Raw genomic sequence first — 11,111 nt, forward strand, 5'->3', positions numbered from 1 at the left:
CCTTATTTATTTTTCTTATCTGTTTGTTTTTGGTATTGTTGCTTTTTTCTTTTTTTCTTTTTCTTTTTTTTAAATTGGGCTCTTTCCTGCAAGATCAATTCGGTGCAAATATTTGGAGTGAAACAGTGCATGGAGAGGGCAGGCTGGGAGATTTCGGGGAGGGGGGGACAGACAACAGCAGAAACAGAAAATCCCTGTCTGGGTTTATTTGGGCTGCCTGGCAGAGCGCAGGGGTCGCTCGGCTCCCAAGGAGCTGGGGGCAGGGGGTTGTTGCTCTGGGCAGTAAAAATCAGCCCAGCAGAGAGCTGGGGGAGCGGGGAGCATCGCTGTGCACCGTGGCTGTGCCCCTCTGCAGCACAGCTTTGCTGCAGGAGGATGGAGATGTTCCCCCATGACCCCAAAGCACTTTTATTTCTGCTCTGGAAAGGGGATTATTTTTATTAGAAAAGGTGATTGGCACTGCCGCCTGCGGCCCCTCTGCTGCTGGGTGTCTGTCGGGAGCATCCTTCGCTCGCTCAGTGCCTCTGCTTCTAGCCCCGTCTGGGGGCTTTCCCCCTGCCCGGGCTCTGCGGTTAATCCCAGCCAGGTGGGAGGCTGCGGTAAGCAAACCCAGCCCTTTTTAATCCCAATATCCCCCCACTCCGATCCCCGGACCCCTTTACTTCTGTGGGGCCACATCCTGCACCATCGATGCCAGGGCGTTTCGCTGGGCAGCGGCTCCCTGCCCGGGGGTGGTGGGCGCACATCCTGGGCTGAAAGGTGAGCTCATCTGCTCGCTTCGCCCTTTCTTGGAAAAAAATCCTTCCTTTCGTGGAGACTCCACTTAGTCACCCCCTTTGTCAGAGGCAACTTGGCAGGGGCCGGTGGAAAAAAGCAGAATGTGTTTTCAAAAGGCAGCTCCGAAATGAAACGCGGGGGGAAACCCGAGTCCGTGTAAAAAACCCACAGTGGGGGATGCGCTGAGCTGGCTGCCCCCAGCTTGCAGCCCGGTAAGGGATGGATCCCCCGACCCTGGTGTGATGGAGAAGGGCTGGGACATCCTGCCCCAAAACCGCATCCCTGGGCTCGGCCGCGGCCCCGCAGGAGGGGAACGCACCCGGCTGGGATTAAGGGTCATAAATCTCCAATATTAAACCGGTAGGAAATTGGCAACCGGAGCAGGCAAAGCGCAGTGCCGCGTGCCAAATAAATTAAAAAATAATAAAAAAAATAGCACTTTGCTCCAGTGGGGGAGGACCCAGTGCTTTCCATCCCCAAACTGCCATCCCTGTGCTCCCTCAGGCTCTGCCCTGGCTCAGCAGCGCTCCCGGTCACTGGCGGCTCTGCCAGGCTCCAGCTCATGGGGCTGTGTGGGGGATGCTCTGGGTCTGCGTGCAGAATGCTGTGCCTGTGTGTAGGGTGCCCTGTGTCTGCATGTAGGATGCTCTGGGATTGTCCACACAGCCCAGTCCCAGGTCTGCTTTGGCAGGGCCAAGCCTGAAAGAAGGAAGTTTAAGATAAACCCTAAAAGTAAATTAAGAAAAAAAAAAAAAAAAAAGATTTTTTTCCAGCCTCACTATTATTCTGCAATCTCATAATTTTGGTCCCCTGACTCATGGTCTCCAAATGCTCTGGGGGTGCTGCTTTTTCTTTCAGCCTTTATGTGGCTGTCCTCGGACATGCAGTTTCGACAGTTTGGGGTCAGTTTCCTAAATCATCGCCTCCTCCTCCCCCTGCTTCCATCGGCGGCAGCCGGTCCCTGGCGCTTTCTTGTGGCTGGCAGCTCCCGGCCAAGGCTCAGAGCCGCTGGGCAGCACCGGGGCTGGGGCTGAGCCGTGCTGGTGGCACTGCCCGGTGGCACTGGGACCCTCCTGCCCTGCCCGCAGCCCCAGGAACCTCAGGTGCCTTTTCTTGGAAAAGAAGCACGGCGCGGGGACAGCCTCCCGTGCACCACGCTGGGGAATGCAGTTTGCGAGGTGCCTCCCTGGTGGGATTTGCAGCTCAGCGTCGCTGCTGGCAATGGGGCAGAGCAGGGCTAAAGTTTGAGAGCCAGGCAGCTCCTCGCCCCCGGCACCTTCCCTGGGCTGCCCTGGCCTCGGAGGGCTCCCATGGCAGCGCTGCAAGTGCTGTTTGCCCGCCGCAGAGTGATGTGGGCAAAGCCAAGCGAGCGGAGAGCATTGCTTAGGAGGGAGGCAGCAGGTGAAGGACAACACCAGGGGCCGAAGCCAGCCTCAGGGTGCTGAGCCCCGCAGATGCCTAAATCCCACGGGATTTTCCAGGGGGAGGGATGGAGCCAGCCTAGGAGCTGCCAAACCTCCTCCTGGCATCTCCAACATCCCTTGGGAGATGATGGAGTCCCCATCCTCCAAAACCCCCAGGCAATTCACCCCGAGCTTCAGCTCTGAGAACACCGAGGCTTCTCCAGGGGTGCTGCAAACCCCTGAGCCCACGGGGTCAGACCCAAACCCACCCGGGCTGCGGCTCCCGGCCCGGCAGAGCTCAGCTGTCCTGCAGGCAGCAGCTCGAGGGCTCCGGCTCCGGGCAAGCCGTGTGTCCTAGACGCAGAGTTTGAGGGCATAAAACTTGCTGTCAGGGAACGCAGCTGCGGCGCTGCCAGCCAAGCCTTCACCTAAGCTTTCACTCCTTCCACTTCATTAATAAAGGGGGAAAAAAAAAAAAAAAAAAGACGGGGCCCTGACATCAAAAAAATACAGACTGTGTATGTTAGAGCGGAGTTTCCTGTAACCACCTCTCTCCGGTTCCTTTTCATTCATTTTCTCCATTTTGTCAGTGTGGACCCAGGCAGGTCAAAGGTTTAAGCTTTTTTGGAAAGATTTGTTTCCAAAAAAATAAAAATTGGCTAATCTTCACATTTTGTTACCTTCACACCAGACTGGGAAATACATGGTCAGAGCTTAGGGTTGTTTTCTTTCTTCTCTCTTTTTTTTTTTTTTTTTAATGAAAGCATCTGGCGTCCATGACATGCTCTGAAAGAAAAAAAATATATATATATATTTTGCAATGTGTTAAAAAGCATTGCTGGGCTGCGCAGCCCTGCAGCCCCCCTGCCTTTCCTAGCTGGAAATCAGTCTGCACGCTGCGGCTTTAGAGCAAGGGGGATGCTGACCTGCAGCTGATCTGTGGGTGCAAAATTCATGTGTCAACAAGGCAAATCTCAGATTTTTGCCCATTTTTGTCTTTTTATTTTCTTTTTTTCTTTTTTTTTCTTTTTCTTTTCTTTTTTTTTCTGTTTTGAAGAGCTTGTTTCCCCTATGGCAATTTTTGCCCTCGGGACCGCACCTACCTGGGATGGGGTCAGTTTCTGGGAGAGGTGGGCAGAGGGGGTGAGACTGTGCCAGGGTTGGAAGGGAGGCGGAAAAAAGAGGAAAGGCTCAAACGTTGGGTCAAAAAGCGTTTTGTGGTTGGACTAGAGAGGAACAGGGAAAATGCAGCGGGGCTGCGCCTCCCGCACACGCCAGCCCCAGCGGTGCCACCTCCCCCCCGGCTCCCGGCCAGCGCTGGAGCCTCGGCCGGCGGCGTCCCCTCCGTCCCCGCTGCTCCCGGTCCCCCTCGCCTCACAATTTGTGAATAAACGCGAGGGCTGTGTAGCCGCTGCCCGGTGATGATGCCATTTTCCTGGACGCCAACGCTGAGCGAGGAGACACGCGTTTAACCCCGCCGGAGGCAGCGGCCGGAGGTTTGTGGGCAGCTGCAGGAGGCTGCGCACCGGGAGCTGCCTCCGGCCTTGCGCCTCCTCTTCCTCACCGGCGGTGGGGCCAAGCACCCCGCTGGCCTCGTGGGGACACACGTCCCCGTCCTTCCCTGCGGCTGGGACCCCGGTCTGCAGAACCTGCGTGTTTATGGGCGGCAGCGCGGCTGCAAGCACGTGGGAGGCATGGACATGGCCAGCAGGGATGGAGGAGGAAGAGGAGGAGGAGGAAGGCTGGCAGAGGCCACCCCAGCCTGCTCAGGACCACCAGGGCTGCAGCCTGGGTCTGCCCCATGGGACAAAACCGCACTGGCTCCGGGGGCTTCTGAAATCAGCCCCGATCTCACCCTTGAGCACTTTGCTCTCAGCTCTGTGTGAGCAGGAGGCAGCACCCACCACCGCCCCAGCTCTGCAGTACCGTGGTGGCTGACACCCAGAGAGCCCTCTCCTGCCTCGGTCAGGACGTTGTCACCTCGGTGTGTGGCTCCCATGGGGATGCCGGTCGCCGGAGGGATGCAGTAACGCAGGGTGTGCCTCGGGAAGGAGCAAGGCAGGGAGCGGAGAGGGGCTGGGAACTCGCTCCTGCTTCCCTTCGCCGAGTGCTCGGAGACAGGGGCCAGTCCCCACGCACTGCTCCGGGTCTTGGCTACGCCGCTCTTAAAAGCAGGGGCTGCCTTAGGGGCCTGGGGCAGACGCATTGAGTTGTCCTGTGGCTGGGAAGGGGAGCGGAGGGGCTGGAGAGGTCACGCAGAAACCTGTGGCCAGATGGGGATCGGTCTGGGTCTGCTCCAGCCTGGAGCTATCCCTGGGGTTGGTGCTCGTCCCTTTTTCTGTGCTTGTTGCTTCAAGGGAAGAGGCAGAGTCTGGCAAACATGAATACACCTAATTCTGAAAGAGTTTTTTTGATGGCTTAAAGACTTTGCAGGTGCTGGGGCAGATGGTGGAGGCACCACTGCACGAGCGGCCCTGGGGAAACCACTCCATCCGTGTGTGCTTTGTGGCCACATCCTGCTGGCCCCTGGCACCTCTCTAGGACATAGGCAGGAGAAAGAGGCCCCTGCCGTGGGTAGGGCAGCTCCCGGACTTCCCTCTCCAGCCTCCATGGTCCATAGGGCAATCGTGTGCCTGTCTGGGGGGACCCGGGGGCCTTGCTCCTGGTGGCTGCGGCCCCTCTGCCACCAGTACTGGCTGCTGCTGCCCTTGGTGAACCTCCAAAGCCAGAGGTTGTCTCCACGCTCCCCGTTGGTCTCTCCCTTTTCCTCTCACACGCCGTTAGGTAGGACTCTGAATTGCACTCTCTTCCCACCGGCACGAGCTGTAACATCTTTTCCTCTCTTTTTCTCTCCAGCTGTCCAGATCCACATCCTGAAAGCGGAAAAAAATGCCGACTGGTGGAAGTTCACGGTCAACATCATCTCCGTCTACAAACAAGGCAGCAACCGGATACGGCGCGGAGACCAGACCCTGTGGATCCACTCCAAGGACATAGCCTGCAAGTGCCCCAAAATCAAGCCCATGAAGAAGTACCTGCTGCTGGGCAACAACGAGGACTCTCCCGACCAGAGCGGCATCATTGCGGACAAAACCAGCCTGGTGATCCAGTGGCGGGATACGTGGGCCCGGCGGCTCAGGAAGTTCCAGCAGCGGGAGAAGAAGGGCAAGTGTAAGAAAGCCTAAAGGAGGAGAAGGTGATGGAGCGCGCGAGAGTGAGAGTCTGAGTGTGCATGCTGCTTTGTGTCGGGCTGGGGCGGGCAGGGCCGGCGGGGGGGAAAGCTGCGGCACCGTGTGCGCTGGGGGACACAGCCGTGCCAGGCGGGCGCCTCACATCCCAGGATAAAAAAGGAAAAAAAAATACACAACAAACCACCAACGGCAAAATCACAGACATGGCAGTTTAACACCACCGTGAGAGGAGGGGGGACGCGGGTGTGTGGCACTGCTGATGCTGCCCCTTGGCTGGAGGATCCGGAGACACCGAACCGCTTACAGCTGCTGACACCGGCTGCGGCCAAAGCCCAGGCTGGGAACACCGAGGCTGCAAGAAACAAATCAACAACGCTGGAAATGAGCCCCCCTCCCCAGAATACACACAGCGAGCTGAGATTGAACCTAAGAAGAACCTAAGCGGAGGCTCAGTGCTGAGGACCAGCCGGTGCGGGTTGTGCCAGGGCTCCTCGGCCACGATGCTCCCCCATGGAGGACCCGGGGCAGGACAAGGTCTCCGCGTGCTGATCCCACAGCACCGGGTCAGCCTCCCACAGGCACCGAGCGAGCACCACCTGAGGTAGCGACTGCCACTCGGGTGGCCTGGTCCCCTCCTGGCCACAGGTTCCCACTCAAGGAGTTCATAACCCAAGGAAACACACAGAAAAAAAAAAAAAAAAAAAAAGAAAAAAGGAAAAAAAAAAAAGGAAAATTGGCATCCCATAGGTGCTCTGAAAAAACCTCACCCCAGTGTAACCGCAGTCTCCAGCCACGGCCACCCCGATACCTTCATGGGCTTGGCCCTTCCTGCTGCCGCCCTCAGGCACACGCTGGGAGCAGAGCCCCCGGCTGGCAGCGGCTGGGCTCCAGCCTCAGCCACCCCCCGAAAGCACCGCGGCGCTGCCCCCGCTCCCTCGGGAGCAGCCTGCTGCCCCTGGCAGGTGCCCCCTGGGGACGCAGGGAGGCAGGACAGCGGGTGCCAAGGCTTTGCCTGCCCCGCGGGACCGGGGGGCAAGGTCTGGCCCACCGCAGCTCCCCGGGTTGCTCTTCCCCTTCCGCCAGGGTGAGAGGAGCTGATCGGCCCAGAGGGAATGGTGTTCCCAACCTAACCTCTGATGTCTGAAGCCAGGCAGTGGCCGCATCGTCTCCATCTCCCACCCCAGGGGCACCCGTCCTGGGGCAGGGTGTGGGCAGATGGGGTGCTGAGCCGCTCAGCACCCAGCCGGAGCCCCTGTGGCAGCAAGAGCCGGGGTGGAAAGGCAGGGAGGGCAGGCCAGGTACCTGGAGGGGAAGCAAACATTCAAGTTGCTCCGAAAAGCAAAACCTCCCTGATATTTTTCCTTTTAGGAAACTTGGAAACATCCATTTTATGACATTTTCCAGTGGTTTTGCCTTGTTTTATAGCAATTGACAATATTTATATAATGACATAAACTACCATAAAGCGAGGCAGCCATGTAAATAGGTGTAAAGGGGAGGGCTCCCAGGGAAGCCCCGGCCAGAGCCACGTGCTGGAGCCACAGCAGGGAGGGCGCGAGCTCCGCAGAGCCCCCCCAGCCGCACGGCCCTGTAGAAATGAATTGGGGTACCAGGAAATTTGGGGGCACCAAGCGACCCACTCCACCAAGCCACAGCTGCCCCCCCTTACTCCAGGCAGACTCGGTCTTCTTCACTTCAGGGCTCAAGGACAGCCAGCAGATTTGCAGCCGAGGGAACCCAAGCCACGAAGAAAGACAAAATCTGAGCTTCAGTGTCCAAACGGAGGCCTAAAGCCCCAAAGCGGGACCAGATGCTCCCCTCCAGCCGGCATCGGGGGATGCCCGGGGCAGCCTGGTCCCCGTTTAGCCAGGACGAGCCGCAGGTGACCCCGTTGCTCCCAACAGCCCCAAAGCAGCAGGATACAGCCCCAGATTACTTCTTCACCCGCAGTGTGGGAAGGTGAGGCCAGGGGACTCGGGGCTGCCCATGCCGCACACCCCGCGCTCCCTCAGCCCCTTCCCAAGCCCGGCGAGCGCTGGGTGCCCCCCAGCACCCCCCTGGGGACGAGCCCCGGCCCTTTCACTGACGCTGGTGTTCGGGAGGCAGTGGGATTAACGCCGCCCGCCCGCTGCCTGCCGAGCCCAGCAGATCGGGAACGGGGCTTGCACAGGGCGAGAGCAGCTCGGGGACCCCAAGCCCCCGTCCCCATCCCCCTGCCAGCCCGCTCCGAGGTGGCTGCAGGAGTTCTGCGCTCACCAACAGGAGCGGAGGCGCTCCAGCCATGCTCCCAGTAAGCCTGACCTGCGGCAGCAGCTGGTACAACTGGCGCGCTTTCCCTTGGGATGCCCCAATTTCGGGGCGTCTGGGGATGCAGCTGCTCCCCGCAGCCTCCCCCGCTCCACAACACATCCCGGGGGGGGGGACCTCTGGTCGTCACCCAGCGGGGAGCAGATCTCACCCCTAAGCATCACCGCCTCGGCCAGGGGAGCAGCAGTCGGGGCGGGCAACACGGAAACCCCATCATAACCCCCAGGAACCGCAGCCCCCACCCACTGCCTGCCCTGCGCGCCCCACGCCTCGGCCCCCACGAACCGCCCCCGTCCCACGGCCAAGGAGGTGACAAAGAGCCGGGGGGGCACGAGCAGGGGCTGGGACGGGGCAGAGGGGCTGCGGCGCCTTCAGCGCGAGATCGGAAAGCAGCTGAAATGCCAAAACAATCACCACTCGGCGGTAGCACCCGACAGGAGTCGTTTCGTCTCATTTTTGTTCGTCTCGTCGTGTCCGTCCCCCCCGCACACCCGCTCCTCTCCGGTCACACAGACCTGTCACAAAACCTGTGTTCGTTGTTGGTTTTTTTTTTTTTTTGGTTTTGGTTTTGTTTTGTTTTTTTTTTTTTTTGGTTATTTCTGTTAATATCTTGAATTGTAAATGTTGTTTAGTTATGACCATTGCATACGGCTTTGGGCGATGTTTCTTTACAATGCATACTAATATATTATGGTTATTATATATGAATATATTTAATGACACGTGAAAAAAGTTGTGGATTTTCTTATTGTTTTTCTGAATTATTTTTTTCTTTGTCTGTTTCGTTAGATTGGCTGTAATTGAACCCGAAAGAGCTTGTAACTGTTCAGCACCCACGCGGTAGAACTAAAGTCAGAACCAGTTGAATAAACTCTTGTAAACCGTACCCATCTCCGCGCACCTCTGCTTCCTCCCGCCCCAAGGGGCCCCGCTCCGCGCAGGGGCTGCTGACACCCCCCCGGCACCCCCAGCACCCCCTGGGGACAGCAGGGTTGCCACGGGCTCACCGGACACATGGGACCGGGTCCCTGGGGGTGCCTTTGGGTGCTGACACCTGCGGGACCCCCGTCCAGCACCAGGAGCAGGATCGAGGGCCAAGTGTGGGGATCGGGACATGGACAGAGCTACGGGGGGGCTGCCAGCCCGAGGGCCGTGCTCGGGGCCCCCCTTTGCTCCCCCAGCAAAGGGATTTCGAGCCCCAGCAGCCGGAGTGCGGGCAGAGGGAGGGCGCAGAGGGAGCGAGGCAGCAAAATGCTTCCAGAGAGAAAAACACGGGCAAAAGGTGCTGCAAACGGCAGAGGGGTCAGCCCGCGTGACCCACGCTCTCAGTGTCTCCGATAATTTATTAATTCGAAAACATCTCCGAGGTCAGAAATCTCAGATGTTTATTGCAGGGACAAATGGGTCAGCAGTGCCCCCACCTCCGCCCCGGGGCTCTTGGGGGCTTTGCAGAGGAGCAAATGGATTTCCCAGCCCCGGCCGGCGATCCCCAGGGCTCAGCCTGGTCCCCGGCGAGGGGCACGCTCGCGGCATCTGCAGTGGGGCGCTCGGTGCAGCCCCAGAAACGAGGGCACCCAAAAAGGCTCCGGGGTGCGACCGCAGCACCCGCTGCACCCCACGGGCACGGTGCAGCCCCAAGTGCCACCCGCCCCGTGCTGGGACCCCGGGGCAGGGGGGTGACAGCAGGGCGGTGACAACGCGACAGAGCCCCGCGACCCCGGCTTCCCAACCCCGCTGGCTCCGGGGCCGCCGCGAGCTGCTCCGGTGTTTTAACCTTCCTTCTTCTTTTGTGGAGCCGGGAGACAGAAAAGCGCTCCACACACAGCAGAGCGCTGCCAAATCCACTTCTTTTTAATAAAGCTCCTCACCCACATGACACGTTAAATGTTACCTAAAGGGCAAACCTAAGAATCCCTTTGTTAGACGCTTCAGCAGAGCAATCCTCGCGTTCCCACCTTTCCCATGCACCAACAGAAAAATGTGTTTGAGGACAAAACGGGCCAGAAAACATCTTTTTTAAAGCCTCTGTCGGCTCAAAGTCACTGTCCCATTGATCAGGATGAATTACGCATCCATTCTGCCCGTCCTGGGAGTTTAAACAAAGCCTTAATTGTCTCTGTAAAGTGCAGATTTAATCAGAAAGCCAAGTCGGTGGGCTCATCCCGGACCCCAGCCGGGCAGGTTTGGCACCCAGCTCCCCCCTCGCCAGCGCCGCGGGAGTGCATGGGTGCTGGAGACGTCTCCAAAGCTCCCTGTTGTTCCCTTCCAGCTGGGGCAGCCTTGCTTAAAGCTCCATTTCTACTGAGATCAAGCAATAAACTAATCAAAAACCTGTTGTGTCCTTTTGAAAACCACAAGAAAGTAAAACTTTTTTTCCATCCCTCCTTTGAAGGTTGTAATACGAAGCATCTTTGCAAGGGAAAACAAGCAAAACAGAACAACCTGGACTGGACTTCTAAAGGATTTAAAGGATTTTCTCCAGCAAAGCACATGGAGATGTGTGAGGGACTCTGCTCCTTCGCACTAACAGGCACCGCTTTGGAATTTCACTTTGCAGGCAGAACACGTTGTCCGCTGTTATCCACCATGAAGCCCAAGCCCAAATTTCCACCTGTGTGCAGAGCACAGGATGCCAGCAGAGCACACCCGGCCTTGCCCCAAGACTGGGAATCCCACTGGGGGTGCGGGTCTCCCCGGCAGCCCCTCACTCAGGAGGGGATTTTTGAAGCCCCCCGGCCCGTGCCAGGCGGCACAGCTGCAGCTTCTGGGCTGTTCCCCGCAGAGCTCCGAGCTCCACCTGCCCCGTGCTGGTCCCCGGAGCACAGGCAGGAAAGGGCGAAGTGCTGGGGCTTTTCAGCCCCCGGGGACAGTCCCTACCTGTTAGCAACAGACAGGCATTTGGTGGGTGCTCGGCAGCTCTGTGAAACCGCTGCCTGCTTCCAGCAGAACCACCGCACACTGTCCTTCCCGGGTCGGATCCTGGAGCCTCAGCTCCAGCTGCAAGGATTTAATGAGAGCAGTTCTGCACTCGGACCTGCAGATCTGCACACACTTCCCAAGGGGTCAGTGCCCGAGCCCCAGCCAAAGGATGGGGAAACCGAGCACGGAAGAGGGGAATGGCTTTGTGCCCCGGGGGGCTGCACAGTGCCAGCCCCGCGTGCCCCCTCCCAGCGCAGCGCTGCACCCGCGGGCACCTCTGGGTGCGGAGGAGAGGGCGGCAGGGGCAGCTCGGAGCCCCCAGAGCACGTCTCCCACCGCCGTGGGTGAGGACCCAGGGCTGGCAGTCATTACAGAGCCGCAGGACATGTGTGTCGAGATACACAGAGCCACTTCTTTCCTTCTCGGAACCGGCTCTGAGGTGCTGGAAGTGTGAGTGAACTCACTCGCCCGTAACACGAGGTGACAGGAAACGTTAAAACGCCAGGCAGATGAA

At 58.6% G+C, this 11,111-nt stretch overlaps 1 protein-coding gene across 2 annotated transcripts in view; it reads left to right on the top strand.

The window, feature by feature from the left end:
- NTN1 (netrin 1) overlaps positions 1-8,564 on the top strand; it is a gene marked incomplete at its 5' end in the record, with an annotated part of 86,238 nt that extends 77,674 nt beyond the window's left edge. For both annotated transcript variants that reach the window (XM_083804881.1, XM_083804880.1), the window contains one exon: positions 5,037-8,564. In XM_083804881.1, the coding sequence (XP_083661007.1) occupies positions 5,037-5,365 (329 nt within the window). In that variant the 3' untranslated portion in view covers positions 5,366-8,564. The remainder of the gene's footprint in view (positions 1-5,036) is intronic.
- Between the last annotated feature and the right edge of the window lie 2,547 nt (positions 8,565-11,111).

The sequence above is a fragment of the Anser anser genome, assembly GCF_964211835.1.
Source record: "Anser anser genome assembly, chromosome: 19".
NCBI lineage: Eukaryota > Metazoa > Chordata > Aves > Anseriformes > Anatidae > Anser > Anser anser.